A 22,701-nucleotide genomic window follows, 5' to 3' on the forward strand; every position below is an offset into this window, starting at 1 on the left:
CTTCTGTGCGTTTTATACACAAACGGATGCACCCGCAAAATTTGGTAGAAATTAGCAGTACGCCATCACTGATAATGAATGTAGCCGATATACAAAATAACAGAAAATAATTTTTAATTCAAATATGAAAACTCGATAGTATTCAAACATTGCTGTTGTACTACGTAATCGTATTGCTTTATATTTTCATTATTATTATTATTACTAGACACGTTAGTCCTTTTTTAAATATTTTTTAATATTGTTTATTGTTATCATATGAGCCTAAACATAATTTTGATTTTTAACTAATATGTCTTTAATAATTTGTGCAAATACAAAAAAAGTAATTATAAAAAAATGTAAAATAAAAAGATAGAATAAAAATCAGTGGAAAACAAAGATCAGTGATGAGGTAATGCTAGATTAATTATGCTTACACGTTCGACGATAATCTTGCTCTGATAAATTCCGCGGGGTTTATTACTCACTTCTGTCTGCCGTCAGGTTATTGTCAGGTAGTAGCAATCCGGACATTTGTTGCTACCGCCATACTGAACGAAATTAAGGATATTGACTCTAAAAATCCGATGTCGCGATTGGTACATTATAATCATAATTATATATACAGTATTGGTAAAATGGCACGATTCGACGAAACAGATCAATCAGTTGATATTATCGTTATCATTAGAAACTACCATTATAATACTAACAATAAACTTTGTACATGATTTGTTAAACATTACAAATGGCATAGTTTTAACGGCAGTATAAAAATGAAAACAAATCGTACAAACATAACAAAAGGTTCTGTCTAGATATAACATGATTCATATGTAACATCCAATGGCATCAGAGAAGTATTCGTAATGCGAGACAATTGATATAGTGTATAAACTGTAAATAAAAAAAATTCTCTCCTGATTTTACATTGCTCGTTTTGGATTTCTTCCTAACGGGCCATACACACGATATTTTCGTACACTTTTCTATGTAGAAAGTGCGGCAAGCAGATATTATATGCAGATACCTGCCATGAGATTTTGAAAATCCCATGAATTCATTACAATGTGTACAATTAGATATGGTCACAGATACAATTAGTATTATTAAAAATATTTGTACATGTAGTTCACATTATTGGAGATGATATTATATATACGTACGTATAAGTGTGACAAATAAATAAAAAAAATATACGTATACAATAATCAGATCCCATTGCTCTCTTGACCAACAAAATCTCCTTAGGTCGATTCAATATTCTTTTGAAGTACAGTAAAGTAAATACTGATGATATTAATATCATTTCCAAGCAAGCAGTTACATGAATGTAGACTCTGAATATGTGTTAAAATTAAAAAATATGAAAAATAATCTCAAGAAATTATTGTATAATTTTATTTGGACTCTTACCCGCTGAAAGATAAGATCCTATTGCTATTTTTTACATTTCAAATCCACAATGTATCATCCCTTACAGAAATCTAACTTAATACTGGCTAATTTAATAATAATAAAAATAAGTAATGTAAAACTTATTTTTATTATATTAATAAATATTATGTAATTTATTATAATATATTATTATAAATATTATTATAATATAAATTACTTATTTTAGTAAAGTATTAAAAGCAGTGTGTTTTTGATACTCAAAATAAATAATTATCTTTATCTCCCAGTATTAAATTTCTATAAGGGTAATGTATGCAATACGCGATAATTATAATAAATCTCAAATGTTTTTCATATGCATTTCGTACAACTTATCAGCGGGTATTTTGCTTAGTGAGCCAAATAATTATTTATCGATCCAATAATCACATAACTCTTTGATAGTAATTATTGCAAATGGATGTATGTTCGTCAACGCATCTGAGATCGGCGAACTTCCAAACTCATGTTGGAATACGTCATCTGAACTGTCCGTTTTAAGTTTTTCATTCCATCTTTTTTTTACACCTTTTTTAATACACCTATATTAACACCAAAATAATACGTTACATCAATGTACAAACGGACGCGATCACACATCTTTTGTTGGCCTTTCCACCGCGGATACCAAGAATAGTATTGTCAAAATATACATAGATTTCTTGTCATCGTGTCATCGATCTTAAATATGTAACGAGAATTAATATACACTGTATCTCCGAAAATGGTGGGCTCAAGAGAAAAGCTCTCAAAATCCCAAAATCTCACGCTCGCATGGACGATCCGATGAATAGTGCAAGAATGATTGATAAATTGTCTGACTCAAAAATTCAGCACAACAATTTGTCAATAATTCTTAAGCATGAAGAATACACATTTCTCAAAACAACATTGATTTGGACAGTCTGGTATTAAGAGAAAATGGAATTTTAATTGTTCAAAATATTGCATTTTGCCAAAAAGAGTACTCTTCAATCATATCATTCGTTACAACACGCGTATCGCGTTGATAGCAAAAATTCATTTATCCTCACTAGATATTATTTTATAAATTTCTACTACCATGGACATATCTTCTTTGATATACGAAATCTGTTCTTACGTCATAAAATTTATAAAAACAGGTCATCTTTTTTGTAAAGATATATCTTTCTTTTGCATAATTTTCAATTCATATGTATTGATCGGCTTTCATTTTGCCCAACTTATGCATGGGAAAGTAAGAAAGTGCCTAATTACGAATTGCTGGACAATGGCACGAGTGAGCGATTAATATCCCTGATTTCTACGACGCGGTAACGATGATAATGATAATAATAATACAATAGCAATTAATATTAATAGTAATTAATATTAATAATAATAAAATAAGGAGAGGATAATAATATAAAACTAGTATTATTAGCCTTAACAATAATCGACAATTACAACTGGGACTTCGTAAAGCCGCTTATGTGACTAGCTTTTGCAGGGTCTCCAATTACATTAGGCCAGTCCACTGGGATAGGCCAGGCATGGTCCTTCCTTTAAAGATGTGAAATCCAGTGGAGTTCTTTTGAATGTACAATTATTACTTTACAAGTCTTCCATTAGCAAGCGACGTATCTCGCTGACAGCGGAAGCGAGCAGCCGGGAAACATTAAAGTTTCATGCGATTGGCGTTTGCTAGGTCATCACAGTGTCGGTAAGGTCCTCCTTCAGCCATTGCGGTATCGTTCTGGATCCAAGCCGCTTTAATAATTTCACTAGGGCCGTGTTATGGGACAAATAATATCTCTGCAAAAGAGATACAGTGTTATACAAACAGACACGATTGTCTTATAGAGCTGTCTTGAAAAGACAGTTTACTTCGAGAACTTTACCTGCAATAATTTGTACGATCTGTCTTCCATCGGTGGGTACTGGCGACCTTTACTTTTACCGAGACATTTAGTGCGGTCTTCGTTAGTTACTTGACAGAAGAAACCCTTTTTCGGATCGTACCTCAGGTGCGAGGAATAATTGAAAGCGGGCGTTATTTTTAGAAACCGTTGCAGCTCGTGCAGCGTTTCCACGGGGTTTTGTCGTAACTGTTCGCCGTCGATAATGTGCAACTGTTGCGGCAAATAGAACGATAACCATCTCTCTAAATGTTGGGCGTACTTTCCAGGATTTAAACACCTGCAATCGAATGCAATACCGTCTTGAAACATATGACAATTAATTAAAATACATGTTGCATGTTATGTTAATTCAATCATGTATAAAATTATAGGAAGATATAGTTTTATAATTTTAGCATTTTCATCTACTAATTAATTTTTGATTGTTACATATCTATTCATTAATTTTTATTGTTACGTATTCATCTAATAGCGTCTATTCATACATTATTAAGTGAATACGTCTTAGATAATCATTCATGTTCAATTATGTACCTATTTCTAAGGTCCCGTAGGGATTTCGGTGCCGAATCACTCGCCGTGATGACCGCGTGGAAGGAGTAATTGTTCGCTACCGGATCTCCGTGTACTCTGGTATGCTGGTACCATGAATAAGCACGTCTAGCAGGAGATAGCAATATGGTGATTAGCTTGGCTCTTGGCAGAAGTGCATGAGCTCTTCGCGGCACTAATTCTCCGTCGAAATAAGTGGCGGATTTTTCAAAGAGATATCGAGAACTCTCGTTTTTTGATGCTGGAAAGAAGCTCATGTACCTGAAAAAGTAATGCGAGTCGTGTATTGCTTTGCTTCATATATGTTATAACAATAAATATAAAGTTAATATTCCCGACTGATTACTTACCAATCAAGACCTTTGTAATAATTCTTTCCGTTGAAAAACTGTATCTCTTCAAAGGTGTCGGGACTTGGTAAGTTACTGCTTATTGCTGGATGAATGGACAGGAATGTGTACAATGCCGTGGTACCGGTTTTTTGAGGTCCGATTACTAGAAACCGTGGTAGCTGATCGCAAGTTTTATTACGAGACCAAATCTTCTGATGCCTCTGATCGTCGCATGGATTCTGTAAAGAAAAGATATTGAGTTTAAGGTAGCTCAATAATGTTACAGAATTACAGTCAAAGTTATCGAGTATCCAATCCACTCACTCCCCAAACTGGATCGGCCTCCTCGGGGTACAACTGAAAGTAACGTTCTCCAAGCTGAAGCGGCGGCGCACTAGATAGCCTCAAATTTGTCCAACACTGAATGAATTTTATAACTGACTCGAAAGTATACAACGCCAGCCGATCGTTTCCATAATTCGACATATGCGTCATAAAAATATTTATCTGGAAGAAGCGTTGCACGATTAAAATTGTTTAACCATTTGCACATATTATTATAAAATGTATTTTATGTATATACATATTTTAATCGATGTGATTAAAGATCTAATAAATATATAAAGATATATCAAGTCAGAAATGATTATATATATGTATAATAACGGAAATTGTGAATTTATTATAGATAAACAGCTATTAAAAGTAAATTACCTATAATACGAAAGATTGAACAAGTCTGATTTCGTGTAACGGCTGATTTACTCACCGGATTATATACGATCGTTTGGAAAAGTTCCCCGCCCTGTATCGACTCGTCCAGCTTTTCCCTTCCACCCGGATACCTCTCGATAAAAATCGTGTGAGTAAAAAGGCCACATGTTTGCCTCGGTAGGACCTTGAAGTATACAGAAGGGGCGTTTTTATATCCAGCAATATGTGTATTATTAAATTTATGATTTGTATATACTTCAGAGAATTTAGTAAAATATAAAATAAAAAAAAATACATATATATACATACAAAATATTTATTTTGGTAATAAAAATTGAATTTTTTGTACAAAATTTAGACTCAAGTTACATATCGCATCCGGTAAAATAATGCAACCGCATATTCAATGACAAACAAATAACAAATTAATTATTAATAAAATTTTACGACCGATTACGTGTTTAATATTCATGTAAATTAGCGTGCAATAAAATCGAGAATTTCGTATTTCGAAAGCTGCGGTACCTATAAGCTAATATTCGTCCGAAACGCACGGTCGATACGGTACATTATTTTCAATAAGCGTTTGCATGCAACTCATACATTATATCCTGTATCGGCAATGCTCGTCTACGAAAAATATTCAATGACTGTGACCGAATTCGTGTGACTTCGTACCATTATGTTACGGTGAATGAAGCCGCGTCTCAAACGAGCCGGCCTCAGATGCGGATATTCTTCGGTGCTCGTGACCTTGATGTTCCACACCCGCTTCCACGCCTCGTAGAGGCCTTCGTGGACCGGGTAAACGCCGGAGTGATGCGGACTTACGCTGTATCCGCTTCCGGTCGGTATACCGTGGTCCTTTGCGAACTGCTTGTTCAGTGCCATGTCCAATTGTAGATGAGTTACATTCTCGTAAAGGTGCGGTTGTTGATGATTCCACATGTGGGAAAACCACGTAAATCTATGAAAAAAAAAAATTTGTAAAATTTCAAGATCGTAACAAGAATACACACCCACAAGAGAACGGCCTCTCAAAGCACGCGGAAATATCTTTCGTACTTTTTTTTTAGCTTAATGTCGACAGCAATTAACCTGCGGCCGTAATGAGTAAGGCATTACAACGTTTTGTCGCAGGCGATTATGGCAGTATTATAACAAACTGTTGCGTGACGTTATACGATAAAAGCTATATCACAATGTCGACGTGACCGTAAATTTAGTTTATATTATGCATATCTATATATGTGTTTCATAATAATAAATTACATAATTGTAGTAGTCGCTATAGTTCTAATTAATTAAATTACCCTTAAAGCTATACAAAATTTTGATTCGTGATACAATAAACATAATATTTTGTTGATTAATATACCTATATAATATATACTTTAGATATATGCGCATCTCTCTCAACGTAATGCAATATTCATCGAACTTATCACGAGATTAATTTTCGGATTAATCGTACCTGTCTACGTTCTCTAGAAGCATGTCGTCCCCCAAATTCTCCTCCGCTGTCCCGTGATGAAAATATTTCCCGGAAAACCCCAAATTAAATTTGAACCCCGGCACCAGAGCTTGAATTCTCTGTTGAGTGGCTAGCAACGCCATTACGTCATCCTTTCTCAGTCTGGTACCTTTCTCGCCGACGAATATATCGTCGACGTCCACCAGGATCATGCGATTTAAGCTGAGACTCAATTGACCGTGCGACAGGTAGGATAACGAGTCCAGCAGCAGCAATTTGTGTAGCCAAAATCGTAGGCCACCGCCGAAGAGAACTCTTTGAATTCCGTCATACCTGCCGTGATCCTGTGAAATGAATACATTTTATAAATCAAAGCTTCTTTTTCAAATCTGAAAATTAATAAATCTATTTTCATCGCGTTGTGCGTAACATGTACAACTTGTGACTCAGAATTGTGTGCTCCGTGTAGAGGTGTGCAAATCAAGCATTTACATGGACAAATCGAACTGAATTTTTGATAACATATTCGAAATCGAATAGAATCTAAAATTTTCACGTCGAATCGAATCGAATCTGAATCAAATTTTCCCAGATATACACTACATGTCAATTTAAATGTAATAAATATCAAAATTTATGATTTACATTATTTTACGAAATGATTTAAACAAACTGAAGACCTATTTTCGATTTACATCTCATTACGAAGAATCGTGATCTTATGTGACATTTTGAACTAGAAAATATGTGCATACAAGAATAGATAGAATGCTTTCGAATATTTTATCAATCTATATGGATACATTACATACGTCAAAAATATTTATTTATTAGATAAAAAAAATTTGGTCGCGCGGGAGATATAAATGAAGCAAATAAAATACATGATCGATTCAAAATCGATCTATTATTGATTCAAAATTCTTGAACTATTCGTTTTCGAGTGTTACAGATTCGAAAACGAACTCGAACCGAATCCACTGTGATTCGATTCGTTTCGAATTCGAACTATTCGCACACCTCTATAGCTTTGTGCTGCATCGTAAATAACTATTCTAATCACGCATATATAAATGAGTGTCGAATAAGCTCTATTCGATCTAATTTCTTCTATTCACGTTTTCACATCGGAACGGTCGTTGATCTTAGTCGGCGTTTCAGTTTTCAACGCGGACGTGCACCGGGTTTCGGGTCACTCTATATATGCGCGAACGCACACTAGTTAGCCGGCCTAATCATCGTGCGTTAACGAGCATCGTTATTTTTCTTTCAATGGGGCACGGTAGAGTACCGCGAGTAATCGGCCACGTCCGACGTGTTAATTGCATTGTTCGACGGAAACTCTCCGGCAACTCCGCAGCTTCGGCCATGAACCGGGCTTGTTAGCAGTAAACAACAATAATAATCTCACGGATAATCCTGTCCGCGCGAGAGGGTGGGCGTCGAGATAGATACGCGGATATCGCACAGGTAGCCAGGTGATTAAATCAGGAGCCAATCAGCCGTGGGCTCATTCGATTAATGAGCGACTGAGCGACGCGCTTCATTTGCTGCCATTGGAACCACCAATTTATTTCGTTTCGGGGGTTGGTCCTACCCTTCCCTTCGAATAGATCAAACGGCGCCAACGGCACCGACGACACGACCAGAGATGAGCAAAAGGCCGTCGAGATATTTTTCATTCATCATGAACGTGGAACGTGTTTCGAATATAACGAGTCGTGGGAATCACCGCGGGATTTCGAAGTGTTTTTTTCGAGCTCGTCTTATTTATGAGCTATTTATAGACAAAATTCATCGCCCAATTAAAGAAAGAATTCGGTATCGTTCGTGTCTGATTGTATGTATAGTAAGATCTAAAGTTTCCTGTTTAAGGACATAAAAAAGTGATAAAATGGAATTATTTTTTTTTTCATTTTTCAATATAAAATCATCCTTTATTTCAATGCATTTTTAGATCAATAAATTAATTTTTCTATATCACTGAAAAATATTTCGAATTTTAATTCTTACAATGAGTTAATACTGTAGAAATTACCTCAGTATCATTGCGATAAATTATTTTCCATATAAATCGGACTTTAATTTTAAAAATAAAAATTAATTGCATTTATTGTTAAACATTAAATCGAGAATAATTTAACGCTACGATAATTTTAAAAACAAAAAGTTCAGAATATATTTGAATGGTATAAAAAAATTAATTCGTTAAAACATATATTAAAAAATAAAGAATAATTATATTAAAGAGAGAGAGAGAGAGAAAGAAAGACAGATATATATATATATATATATATATATATATTCTAAATATGTAAATATAAAAAAAGAATTTGCAATATATTTTATTTATTTTTAAAAGTTAGTCGCGTATTGGCATACGCGAAATAAACTAGATGCGCTGTCAATTGGTACTACAAGGGACAGGAAAAGTTAACAAAAAACCCCTCGCATATCTCATAAGCTCTGTCACGCTGGTACAGAGACAAAACGGTCGAGTGTGAGATATGCGTTCACGGCTGGATGGAAAAACGTCGCGCGCCGGAATGGAACAGGCAAAACATCGACAATACAGCGCGTGTATTCGCGCTCTTCGTTACATCAAACGATATCTCGCGTGTGCCCGTCCGATGAACGCCGTTTCCTTTATATCATGTGCAATTCGGCGCCTCCTTTCAGGCGTCTGCGGGTCCTCGCGTTTTTCGCGTATCACCGTTGTCCCACCGCTCTTTCTCCGTCTCTCTTATTCACGTCCGTAACGTCGGGAATCTTGCAGTTGCGAATTCCTGCACGAATGTAAACGCCGGCCGGGACGGCTTTACGAATTGTTTCAGTTTACCTCCACCAACTGCGGATCCTTTTCTACATTTCCTCTTTTTCTTCTCTCTCTCTCTCTCTCTCTCACCCGTCCGCCTTCGTTCTTTCCTCTTTCTTTCCTTCTTTTTCCCTTCCTCCCGTCGCCGCGTGTACGTGGCCACGGGCCGTATCGCGGAAATTCCACATTTGTTTTCGTTTTCCGGCGCCGTCGCTGGCAGAGCAGGAAGAATCGCTAGGACGAGAGAAACGACAGAAGAGAAAAATGCAGGGAGAGGTGAATGAGAATGTTGCGTACATATTCGCGGTTTCTATTAATGCAAAATTAATTATCGTTGAGAGTACAATGGAGAGGTTCATGACGAGATCATATAAAATCCGATATTTAGCAGATGTAACAGAGATGAATGAGGCACCTCTCGGATGAAATAATAATATAATTCGATATGAGACAAAGAATAAAATTCTGCTATATTTTTCTGTATTTTTAGCTCTTTAGATAGCCATTTGTTAAAAAAAGATTTTTATCCGGATATTAATTTGGGAAAACAGTATACATAAAGAAAAAGGAAGTGGAAGATATCTGGAAATATCTCTTATTCCCTAAAAGCTTAAAAGATCTAGATCTTCTCAAAATACTAAGAGCAATGGAAGACGCGAAGCTACTTTCTATGCGGCGCGGTATTTGGCAATTATTCCTTGCTGGAAATACATAAGCCCTTATCACATCGACTAAGGGTTAACATAAGAGAAGGGCGAGGCCCCTCTTATCGTGCGACGTTCGAAAGAGAGGAAGCCGTGGAAGACCCTTCTCTTCGGCAGGAATACTCACGCGCGGTTATACCCAAGCGCGGGATGAAATCACATTGTGCGCGTATTGTTCCAAGACCTTCCTTTTGTTCTACCCCTCGCGAACGGCGGAACACAGCCACTCAGCTTCTTGTTTCCCGCCCGACCGCCTTTCTTCTTGTCTTTCCTTCGTTATACGCAAAGCGAAGCGACGCATATCGGAGAAATTCCGCGCTTCTGGCCGGTTCTTTTTTCGAGATTTCAAGAGAGGAGAGAGAGAGAGAGAGAGAAGCGCGAAATCACCCTTTGAAAACGTCCGAACCGAGAGCTCGTTCATCTCGCGTAAGAAAGATAAGTGCGCGCATGATGAGACTGAGGATCACGTCGTAATTCTCTCATGGCGATTACCCTGAGTTTGTTACCGATATAACGGCAGGGCGGGATCATCGTTAAAAATTATCGCGCCTCTTGTATCTCGTTCCGCGGAGGATCAAGAACACTAAAATCGGTTACGCTCGCGTTACCCGCGGTAATAAAACGAGCTCTCGCGGGGGAACTCGCGCGGGTTTCTCCGGTGAGCAAGAAGGGATTTTGTTTTCCCAAACGTGCGAGTATAAATGTCGAGATACAACTACTTCACGGAGTAGCTCGCGTGTATTCCTTCCTTCCCGCCGTCATACCTTTCCTACCATCTCCACACGGGGGGTTCTGGTTCCGTGCACCCTTTCAGAACGAAGATCGTTCCGCGGAAATACTCCGCGCGCGCGTTTTCGTTTTTCGAGATTATCTTTGTCGAGAGAAGATAAGAGCCGCGGGAGAGCGCGCGCGCACGAAGCTGCGTGAGTTAATAAGGGATTCCCAAAAGGACACGCCCGCGAGCTTTGTGTAAGTATAATGGGGACCGGGAGTTCAAAGCTGGTGTTGAGAGATAATATAACTTTGGCTTGATACGTCGCGGCTTCTACAACTTCCTCGTGGTACGTTCGTCGCGAAAGCATTCGCTCATTCTTACATTTAGAGCCAAAGAGCATCTATTATACCTTTTGCGCGTACCAACTGAACGGACTCGTGACGGCGCGGCGGCGGCGGCGGCGGCGCGCATCAGATCCAATACGCGAGAGAGAAGAGAAAATGATTTAAACGTTCCCCGTCCGCCGAACGGTAATAGGCATGGGCGCGCGAGTCGGTGCATTAATTCCGCAGTCGTCCGAGTTGTCCGGGGGAAGAGATACGTGACCGGAATGTCCGGTAAATAAAGTGCACGGACTCACCTGGATGACGGTAGCTAGGGGACTTTTGTTGGCCGGATAGTCGAGGCTGTCTCGATACGCCCAGGCGAGCGGCTCGTAGGTGCTGTGATTGGCCTGAAAAATAGTCCAGTCGCCGCCAGGAAGTGGTCCCCAGGCCGTTTCCCCCGATCTGGTTAATCGAAGAATGGGAGACGCCGCATTCAGCTGAGCATCCTGCGGGTGGAAGAAAGAACGATCTGATTCTATGCGGCTCGCACAAAAGTCCCGCTTCCGCGCTCGTACCAGATTCTCTCGCTTTTCGGAAAATCAAATTTTCGGGGGCATCACGCGCGCTTTAGTGCTTTGTTAAAAGAGGATTGTTCGGGCCAATGTTCGCGCGATTTTATATTCAAAATATTACGTGCAATAATATTTTCTATAAAATATACGAGACCACAAAATGTGATAACGATGAAAAATAATTTAAAAATTCATAGAATATGTTAATAAGCAGTAAAAAAAAGATAAATAAAACATTCAAAAATTGTTTTAAATATTTCGGGCTTTAGATTGCATTTATTTCCACGCGTCTGGAATAATCCCGATTTTATGTCAGAAATATTATTAATCTAAATGTTCATTTAAATATATCGAAAAAATTGCTTTGTGATAAAATGATAAACCGCTTGTGGTAAAATCGCTTTGTGGTGCAATTATGCAATTATTAAAAAGAAGTGAGATATTTCATATTCGATGAGTATATGAACAGCTACTACCTAGTTTTATTAGCCCTTTTTCTAATTTTTTCACGATTGTTACTCACGAGATATGCCACGCGTTCGAGGCATGATCGATGCAAAATTTTAAGAAAATTGTAACTTATTTCCCATTGCGAACATTACGATAATAAGTTTGCGGATGGTTGATGTCGCATAATTGAATATATAATAATTTTAATCATTAAAATAATTTGATTAATACGCTACAGTATAAAAATTAACACAAATAGGCAAAAGTATTTCTCAAAATATATAACATCGATTGTCTTATTATCGCAGACAGCACTATAACGGTGTATCACGATTTTTATTACTCCTTTTTATGAGAGTTTGTTTTCCTCGAAATCACTTTCTACAATACAAATTTGATTACAGCCATAAAGATTATCTCACAAGTTCTATCATTATGGCTCTTTTAATAATCCCTAATATTGATTATAAAGCATTCTTTCACTACGATAAAAAATTCTTACATTTTAATTATTACATTTTACTCTTGATACAATTAGGAGATAAAATTGCAACAATTTATTCTTGTATGTCGACTGTAAACTTGGTAAAACTAAATAAGTTATAATATAAAATTTTATTATAAAAAGTACATATATAAAAAATATGATATGCATAAGAATATAAAATCTTAATAAAAATAATCTTATAATTTAAATAATCTTAATAAAATCTTAATACTCTTAATAAAAATAATAAAATACATATCGTTTATAATAAAAGTTTTAATGTATGTGCTCGAGAATAGAGTTTGAATGTCTAATGTTGGGGACTGACCTTCAATCTAAGATTAGTGTGTATAAAAAGTGGAAAGCCCTTAAGCTGAGCACCAACGAGACTCTCCTCTCCTGGAGGGGCAAAACCCACGATGCCAACTGAATATTCCCTGCAATATTTGTCGAGTAGCTCGCGATTCCATTTGTCCATCTGCAGGTACTTGTTTAGATTCTCGAAGATCAGCACACCGTACCGACCCTTATCGAGATTCGTCAGCACCGGTAAAGACTTACCGGCCACTTCCACTTTGTACCTGAAAGCATACAAGTAATTTTTTCTATTTAATAGTCCATAAAATTCAACACTTTGAAAGTTTGTAATTTGTTATTAAATGAAACGTTTTTTAATCATTTTCATTGAAATTGAAACATCAATTTCTAACGCACATATTCTGCCGAAAATATTTATTGAAAATTTTTCATTACATTTCAACTGGAGATTTTTAATATTTTATGAATTTTAATATTTTATGGAATTTTCAATGAAAAAGAGGAAAGTCATAAGTTTCCACGATCGCGGCTTTTAATGTGGAACGGCTCGCTTGTAATGAGATACAGGCACTACAAATATAACAGTTTTGTGATAGGGCAAGTACTTTTTCGAAAGTGCTATAACTTTCACGGATATATCGTACGCTCTACATTTACCGTTTCCGGATACCATTAAAACTGCAGCGATATATATTCTGCTAATCGCCTTCGGGGTCTCCGTGCTTAAGAATTGAACATAGAGGAATGTGGACTTTTGCGAACTTCGCTTAGGTCGCGCATTATTCTTACGGGGTTTATATATAAGTCAAGCGTGCGCTTGGGAACAAAAAAAGTTTTGTTAACGTGTTCTTTAAAATGGAATAAATTCTCCCGCTCCCCGTCTTTCCTCCGCCACGCTGGTATATACATATAACTAATACTTTACGGAATCTTTCTTTCTCTCCCTCTCTCTCTCACACTCTCTTTTCCTGCCAGTGTAAATATTTCACTGCAAATATTTAGACGTGAATGCCACTCGTGTAAGATACAGCCGTCAACGTGTGTTTTGACAATTTCAATCCGATGGCGTATCGGATGTTTAAAGTGCGAGCTGTAGTAAATAGAAGTAAAATGGAATATCGATAAAAGAAGTGGCCCCGGTGGGGAGCGGCCGCGATGCCGGTATTGTTAAACGATAAAACTGAGACACTTTATATCGAAATTCCATTTATGTGTAGCATCCAAAAAATTCTACGCGAATAATATAGCAATTACACGTGTGGTACCGGCTCTCTTATACATCGAGACATTCGGAAGATTTATTGTATTTTTTCGAAATTATACCCCGCCGCCCGCGCCGTCAAAGCTGTCTTCCGTCCGCGCTTTCGGCCTTATCTGAATTTTTATTTCCAGCGTACTCCCTCCTCCCAATCGCGAAAAAAAAGAAATCGACAGGCCATACTTCTGTGTCTTGTGCGCGATAAAATGATTTTATTGCGGAAATAAACTGGCGAGGCTTCTCTCGTCGATCGTACCGATGGATTTCTCTCATATCCTGTCGCGCGTCGTAAAGAGGTGGCGCGAATATCAGATTTATTGGAGATGCATTCCGATAAAAAAAATTTAACAAAAAAACAAAAAAGTAATAAAAAGGGAAGAGAAATGTACCGCCTCTGCTCTCCCGATGGCAAGGCTGTGTTCGATTTTTTAGCAGATTTTTCGGGGAATGGAAAGCACATATCGCTCGTAAAGTCACGATGAAATGAATATTCAACGAATGTACGTGAAGTTGCGCTGTCTGTTATCGGTAATATATCGGGACTAACGCTAAAATATATTATTTCTAAATAAGTCACATAAGTTGTTGATCGCGTTTTCTTTAACTGTTAATAGCCAACGAATTGTGATTATATCAATCATCTATAATAAAATCCAACGGTAAATGGCAAATATTTGAGGCATTAGTAAGCGCAATAAATATTAGATGCAGTTTCGACTGAAGTCGAAACTATCTCGGCGCAATGAATATTTGCCAAATATAGTCCTAATTCCTGACTTTCGACAACGTATATGAAGCTTCGCCGAATGAAAGGAAAAAGCACGAGAAGGAAGGAGGCAGTATGATAGCGTTCAATCGTAGTGTGTAATATTGCTGTTAAAAAAAATGGTAAATAATATTCGGATTATGGCAAACAGTTTTAGATTGCGCATGCAAACGTATAGTCATAACTGGAAAAGCCGCTGGAGGTTCATGTGGATCAATATCAACGATAGTTTGGGTATCTCCTATTTGTGTTTAACATTCGGGACCGATTCTAATCGCGTATATACATCAACGTGTTAGCATGCCAGAACAGCAGATTCCCGAATGCAAAATAGTCCTGATATCGTCGATCTATAAAATGTCCTGTATAACATCCGCATTTGTTAGAATATTGTGATTTATTTGGCGATTTCTTCACTAATGATAACAATAATAACTTTATTGAAGCGCAAGAGATGTCATACATAAAGACAAATATATTATAGAGAACAGCACAAGAAACATCAATAATGCTGCTTATAAACTGAGATCCTATAGATCCTAATTAAAATAACTAAAAAAATAATAATAATAATGATAAAGCATATGTGCATTATTGATAACATACAGATATAGTAAAAAGTAAAAATTTGAGCAATAAAAATTCCAACGCTGTCGAAACACAGTCGAAAAAAGTATGTCCGTACATATATTAATCGGTGTATTTCAATTTTTAAACGTCAAGTCTCTGATTTCGTAAATAGCTGTCTACCGATGTAGTTAGCGCTAGTTTAGCACTTACACTATTAATGCATAATTTACTGGTTTCGCGCAACAATGAAGATAAATGACTTCAGCACGGTGCAACGACACGGCGCGGCGACGCGTTCGGGCGAGTTAAGTTAAGGGCCGCGAGTAATCCGCCCAATATAATAGTTTTATAATTAGGTGAACGTTGTTACCGGGCCGTGCGATAACCATAGCCGACTTTATTTTCGCGTTAAGTAACGGATCGGCGCCGACGTGCCTCACGGCGGAGCCGTACGCGAGCGCAGAAAATTCGAGTTAACTAATGAATGCCGGGTATAATTTAGCGACGTAATCGATTCGATAATTGGTAACCGCCCATTAACGGCGAGTTAGCCAATTTACGAGGCTAACGAACTGTCATAACGAACCACCCGGCGATGGGGAGGGGGAGGGACCCTTTTGTTCTTGGCTAACAATCGAGAGTTCGCCGTCCAAGCGCGTACCGTGCGCCCACGCGCGTCACGCGAAGAATCCGAAAGCGAAATTCAGAAGTATCGATCGTGGAGCACATCGTCCCCAATCGCGAAACGATGAAAGGCGCGTACGTGCCCGGGGATGATACCCCCGGACTTCGAAATTTGTACGCCATGGCACCGGCAGTTTCGTTAATTATATTTCGAACTTCGTGTCCTTAAAAGTTCATCCCGTCCGCGCGACAGAACGAACTTTCCTGTCTCGTCCGGGCGGCGGGAGATTAAATTAAGTTTAATTAATACGGAATAGGAAGATAAAATGGACGCGGTGTCTTGATATTAGATATGTATTATACTGAATGAGACGCTATTGATCCGAGACGAGATAACCGAGAGTTTCTATCACGTTACCGGTTCCGTTCTCTATCCGGTTCCGCTCTCGCCAAATTAGTTAATAAGTCGAGTGCTCCAAAATTTGCTGGAATTAACGTTAATTATATAATATTAATGTAAATATATATCTCAGATCCATTAATCTTTTACAATTAATCGCTCGTATCAAGATTAGATATCCGAAATAATTTTCTTGATTCCGTATTTCTCATTGAAGTTAATATAAATAGGAATATAGTTAATAATATAATATTCTGTGCTATTATATATGTAAGAGGGCAAAGTACAGTGTAGTTAATATTAAAATGAAACGATTATCATTTTAATAAAAGACTGCAAAAATTTGATCAATTCCAGGATGTGCAACAATTAAAAAATAAACAAATCAATTCTTTTAGAAACTGATGATTAATTATTTTCTATTGAATATATCAGAATTTCTTGATAAAGATATTAAATTTATTTAGTTGGGTCAATAAAACTTTTTTTTAGTAAAAAGTTTAGTGAATAATACAATTGCAAGCTTTATAGATTCAACAAAAATAAATAAAAATAACAAAATCTTTAAAATTACGTTTATTAAATTAGTTCTAGTTATAAGATATCAAGTGCAATCGTAAATAAACCAGAAATTCTATTTGATCTCAGTAAAATGCATTCTGTCATATATGTCTTATCGATATAATTAAAACATTTTTCTGATTGTGAGTATAGTTTTAAAGAAAGATTCAAGTAAATAAATTGCAATATTGCTATTAAAGAAAACTAGCCTTATGAAAATGAGACTACCACACGGCTAGTTTAATTAACAAGCTGTAATTTTACCTAAAGTTCAAGTTATTAAAGCATAAAAGCAAGGCGTTCAAACAGATTCTTCAGTCACGTTTAATCAAGTAAAATGTTGCTCAGTTTCTCAGCAAATAATATAAAGAGCGAAAAGCATCGCCCTCCTTTAGATTTTCTTCCCGATTTTACATATAGCCGCGCGCGCTCTCGATCATTTTCAGCGTATATAAAAAAACAGACATTTTATAAAGTTATTATGATAATACCTAACCCGTGGCGCTTCATTATCCGGGGGACGAGGCTAGGAACCTCCATCGCGAGCGAATTTCACGTTAAAATGCAGATGTAATTCGCGGAAATTCGCCTGCAAGGCAGATATTACAAACGCAAAGTGCCGAGCGGTCCGAATTGTAACGACGTACAAGGGCCCCCACGTACGTTTTCATTAAGAAGAATAATTTAATTAAGCGGATTAAATGACAGGATTGGATAACATCGTACGCGGAACTGTACTCAAGTGTACGATCGCGGATCGTCCGTGGTAGTTATCGTAAGTTATTCGTTCAGTGCCGAGATGCAAAAACGATAAGTGACTTCGGCGGGATATATGTGTACCGACGCAACATCGGGAAGCAACGGTGGTCCTCGGGAGGAAAATAATTTACCCTCGGGGCGTGTTCCAAAGAAGTCGTAGTCGCCTCGTAAATTTCTAGCCGACGCGACGCGTGCCACCTCCGCCCTCCTTCGCCCCTTGCCGTTTCTATTCCTGTTCCCGCTTCCCCCTTCGGCCGGTCGGTTTTCCGCGAGCGAAAAACTCGGTAGCGGAAAGAATTTCCGCTGGGAAAACAACTTCATAATTTCCTTTTCGGATTCGGCATACACGCGTAGCGTCGGCGATATGAGGAAGAAAATTCCAATGAGAACTCATTAGCTTCGACGACGGCGGCGGGCCATCGCCTTCTTCTCAGACCCCGTTTCGTTTTATGCAACCGGGCGAAACTTTTTAAATTGCTCCTCGAATTAAATTATGCCGCATAGTTGACGCAAATTGGACCAAAGGCACGGCGCGACATTTACGGCGGGGTGACACGACAATCGCGCAACGTTTTAAATGAAGGTCTCGACTAGACTAATAGCACATAAATTCGAAAAATTTATGAAGAATGCCGGGGCAATACTTTGCAGACTGATTCACGTCGGCATTATTAAAACTGCTTAAAAATATCAGGAATTCCAAAAAGTTACGCGAAAGTACGTTCGAGCGAACTCCTGTTCTTAACAAGTATCATCGTATCCTGAACTTACGTTACTTTCAAAATTTAATATTCGATAAAAATCCATTTCTACAGTCTTTTCTATGTTACGAATAGGCGCATACAAATTTACATCTTTTCATAAAGAATGGCAAGTGTCGCGCGCAGAATCGTGATACATGTGGATGAAGCTATTTCTTAATGTGCCCCCAACTTTCTTAATCTTGGGAGTTGCGCCGCAATCTGCAATAGATCTGCCGACAGTACTGCCCGAGAATCCGAGGTTTTGCATATGTGCTCTTCCGCCGGGTGCTACGTACGACACGACATCGCCGACCCGATATTTTCTCTCACGGATGCGGGATGTTCCTCTCAAAAATAAATGTTTGAAGTTCCTTTCCGTCTCCCGTCGTAGTTTTCCGTCGAAGATTTACAAGGCCGGCGACACGTTAGCATTGCAAAATATTGAATTAATCCGGCACTCACGGACTTCCTGAATCTTTCATTCTTCGCTACCGGGTGTTTTCGCACCTTCTCCGGGATTTAAGCGAAGGTCGGCTTTACTGCACCCTTCCGTCCGCGAAGAGGTAAAAGAAATCGCGATTACAATAAACGAGCGTAAGCTATTAGGTAAACAGAGAGACGAAAGAAGAGAGCAAAGTCTTACGAGGATTACCGTGCCATTTGTTACGCATTATAAATTGCTGTTTACCCGAGACAATCCCGTTCGGATACGCTTAAGCGCTGCCATAGACATAACAGCCACTGTAACATAAAGCAACTTACATCCACTATCGCGCCCACACACACCCCGCACAGATAAAATAAAATGATGAAAGACGATCGCACGGGTAACAGCATCTCATCATGAGGACTCGGAAAGGATATCCGATACTCTAACATAACCCAGATAAGGATCTTCAAAAGTATCGGCTATGGATGCTTTTAGTCAGCCTCTCGCTAGCACTATCAGTGTATTATCTTATAGTATCGATACTCCATAACGTAGAAACTGGTACGGCTATTCCCTATAAAACGAACGATTATCTAATACCTTTCGCGAAAATGTGTGTGTATCGAACAAATGTGTTCTTCAAATATCGATATCGAGCATCGTACTTGCGAAAACGTTTGGCTGCCCGTAAACCGGCGCGTTTTCTCAACAGTATTTGTGGGTAGTGCGACAACAGCAACGATAACGATAAAAGGCAAACGTCGCTACGTCATTTGCCGATGTGATATCTCGCAGCCATTGTCGTTTCTCGTTGCGAGAGGGTGGACTAAAAGCGGAAAGCGGCGGGACAACGAGGGTCGGGAAGAAGCTCAAACGGAGAAGGAAACCGGCCACCCTTCGGCGCGGAGAAGCGTCGTCGTCGTCGTCGTCGTCGTCGTCGTCGTCGTCGTCGTCGTAGACGAGGTGGGCAAACACGATTTACTCCCGGCAAGGACTTATCTTCCTGGCTGGCGGCGGTCGCATCCGGTGCGGCGACAACGGGAACGAGCGCAAACGAGAAAAGTCGTCGCCCAGGCGGATTTGCCCGAAAGTGCATTCCGCGGAATGAAGAAGGACGGCGACGTGGGGCGAGTATAAGAAAATAAGGTGCTTGTCGAGCTGGCAAAGCGGAAGCGACCGCCGCCACCTCCGAAGAAATACATAAAGCTGTTTTCGCGGAAGGACGCCGAGTGTTTTGGATCTATTAAGTCACTTAGACGGACTTCTGTCCGCGCGGGAGGATTGGAATTTTCGTTGATCAATTTGGAGTCATATTTCTCGTTGACGAAAATGGCAGTAATTTTTAAGCATGAACGAAGTGCAGAAACGAAAAATTTTTCAGAAACTATTTTACAGAATGTCTGCGGCATTATCATTGTTAAAATAACTGCTGCACCGCTATCCCGGAGGAATTTTTCGTCGATTAAATTTCCTCACTCGCGAACGTGCTTTAACAAACTCCTCGGGCGGACAGTAATAAGGCGAAAATACATTTTCAAGCGAGAAATGAATACCTGGAGAATTCTATGCAAGAATACAAATAGAAGATCTATTACGCTGCATTGTGCAGACTGCGCTTTTCTTTGCGGAGGCATTACATGTATTTTTTAGAAAAAGAAATTGTAGATTCATTTATCATAATATCCATGTTTTTAATCTAGACATAGCTATATATATTTAATCCCTATAGTGTAACACGTATGCGCAATCTGATAAAAATGTAATGCTACTAGTAATAAATCTCCTTTGTATCGGGATCACAACTGGCTTTGCGAAAGTCGAGGGAAAATTTGCAGAAAATAAAAGAGTTCGGAGTAGATTTTTTCGACTCAATTTGTCGCTGGTACGCCACGATCGGGAATTCCTTTGTCAGATCGCCGATATTTATATAAAGTTTAATCTATTCAAACGCCTCTCGTCTTTCATCACGAGGGAGGGGAGATTACGCACGCATACAAAGACGTTTTATTAGGACGGGATTTAATTCGAAAGGATTCACCGCAGCTGGCCCATTGTGCCTCGTCCGGGACGGAAGACGTGGCGGAATCCGCATTCGCGTATTGTCGAGATCTCCGCGAATTCCGCGAGAGGGTGGGGTATATATACGTATATTTATTCTTTTGTGCGACGCGCGCGCGGCGCAAAATGTAAAAGGCGATGCCGGGCCGCGGCGAATAAAACCGGGGCGACGCGCGCGCGCGCGCCCGCGCCCATTTCCCGACGATCTTTCCCATCGTGGGGTTCAGACAGCCGCGCTCTGATGATCTGTATCTGGATAAAAATCCAATTATCCTGTATAATAGGCGCGTAGCCCGCGCCGATGCGAGCGGAATTAACGCGGCCATTATGGTGCGGCGCGAGATTAACTCTTCGGCCGATCTATCGGCCGGAGCTATCAGTTTTTTTTTTCAAATTCGGAATGGAACGTTTCTTTCTACTCTCTCTCTCTCTCTCTCTCTCTCTCTCTCTCTCTCTCTCTGGTTCGTTTGTACACTGTCAAAAATATATCGAAAGAATTTATTCCTAACACGTCAATCTCTGTCGTTTTCATTCGGAATAAATTCCCTTTTCTTCTGCGAATAACTGAATATATATTTTTGTAATTTTGTGATAATATAATATGCGCATATATACAGAGAGGAAAGGTAGTCTCATAGAGATATATATGTATACATATATCGGGGGGATTAATGTCATTCATGACTTTTAGCCGGTAATACTTTTCGGCTTTTGCATTATGGATCTAATTTATTGCGTTAATTAGCGACGAAAAAGGCCACGCGTATTTATGTAGAATGTGCTCATAACGGCTAGCTTTTACCCTTTTAAAAAAAAGCTGAAAACGCATGTGGCTTGCTTGATAATAATCTTTAATTAGCAGAGCACATATTTGTGACGAAATGCCGGACATAGAGAGATTACGGCGAAAAAATTTTCGTTCGCATTTACAGCGTTAGAGATAGCCGCGCGCGGTTTGCCAGAAGCGCGGCATGCATTTATTCTTTTGTACGATGTCAGGTTGAATCGCGAACGAATCACAAATAAAATCACCCGGCGGGGTCTGTCCTATGCACGGTATTTTTCAGTTTGAAGTCGCCCTTGTGTCTCGTGAATTCTGCAGCACCAAATTTGTCCGCGTCGATGATTGTAAAGAACACCGAGGCGTTTTTTTTTTTTGGCATGATGGTACAACAGAAACATATCGTAAAAATTACTAACTGCTCCTGGCAATTTTTACATTTCGTGGAACGCTTTTCTGCGCGTTGGGGATAAGCGCAATGTAGAATAACATATATTACACAATAATCGATAGAAATACTAAAAAATAAATATATATGAAATAGCGAACAAATTCGGAGATTGTTTTCGTTGTAAATTTTTACAGAGGGAAATGGAAAATGATCAGTTTAAAATTCCCCCTTATATTTCGTGAATTCTGCAATATTAAATATGTCCTCATCGATAATTGTAAAGAACAAAGGCTTTTTTGCACAATAATATAATAGAAATATATTGTAAAAATCATTCTGTCTTTGACAAATTTTATATTTACGCGCCGAACTTTTCTAAGCATTGGGGATAAGTGGTCAAATATATAGAGAATGCAATTGACTGTATAGCGCAATGTATACAATATCAATAGAAAATAAACAACAAAATAGACGTACAATGGGCGAGCAAATTCGGAAATTGTTTCCATCGAAAACTTTTACGGAGAATCTTCACGGAACTGGGAAATGCTCCGTGAATTGAGCATAATATTATTACATCCTACTCGTATCGAGCTTCC

General features: G+C 38.5%; 1 protein-coding gene across 1 annotated transcript in view; it reads right to left on the minus strand.

Annotated features, from left to right (window-relative positions):
• Window positions 1–2,341: 2,341 nt before the first annotated feature.
• The window catches only part of LOC105454360 (bifunctional heparan sulfate N-deacetylase/N-sulfotransferase), a 107,309-nt gene continuing 86,949 nt past the window's right edge, over window positions 2,342–22,701 (minus strand). The window contains exons 4-13 of the mRNA XM_011696925.1: window positions 12,772–13,024; window positions 11,249–11,440; window positions 6,375–6,718; window positions 5,579–5,867; window positions 4,956–5,084; window positions 4,511–4,693; window positions 4,205–4,425; window positions 3,837–4,115; window positions 3,282–3,579; window positions 2,342–3,195 (exon numbers count right to left, since the gene is read on the minus strand). Of these exons, the coding sequence (XP_011695227.1) occupies window positions 3,085–3,195; window positions 3,282–3,579; window positions 3,837–4,115; window positions 4,205–4,425; window positions 4,511–4,693; window positions 4,956–5,084; window positions 5,579–5,867; window positions 6,375–6,718; window positions 11,249–11,440; window positions 12,772–13,024 (2,299 nt within the window). The 3' untranslated portion in view covers window positions 2,342–3,084. The remainder of the gene's footprint in view (window positions 3,196–3,281; window positions 3,580–3,836; window positions 4,116–4,204; window positions 4,426–4,510; window positions 4,694–4,955; window positions 5,085–5,578; window positions 5,868–6,374; window positions 6,719–11,248; window positions 11,441–12,771; window positions 13,025–22,701) is intronic.

Source organism: Wasmannia auropunctata, unplaced genomic scaffold (genome assembly GCF_000956235.1).
Source record: "Wasmannia auropunctata unplaced genomic scaffold, wasmannia.A_1.0 LD335986.1, whole genome shotgun sequence".
NCBI classification, from domain to species: Eukaryota; Metazoa; Arthropoda; class Insecta; order Hymenoptera; family Formicidae; genus Wasmannia; species Wasmannia auropunctata.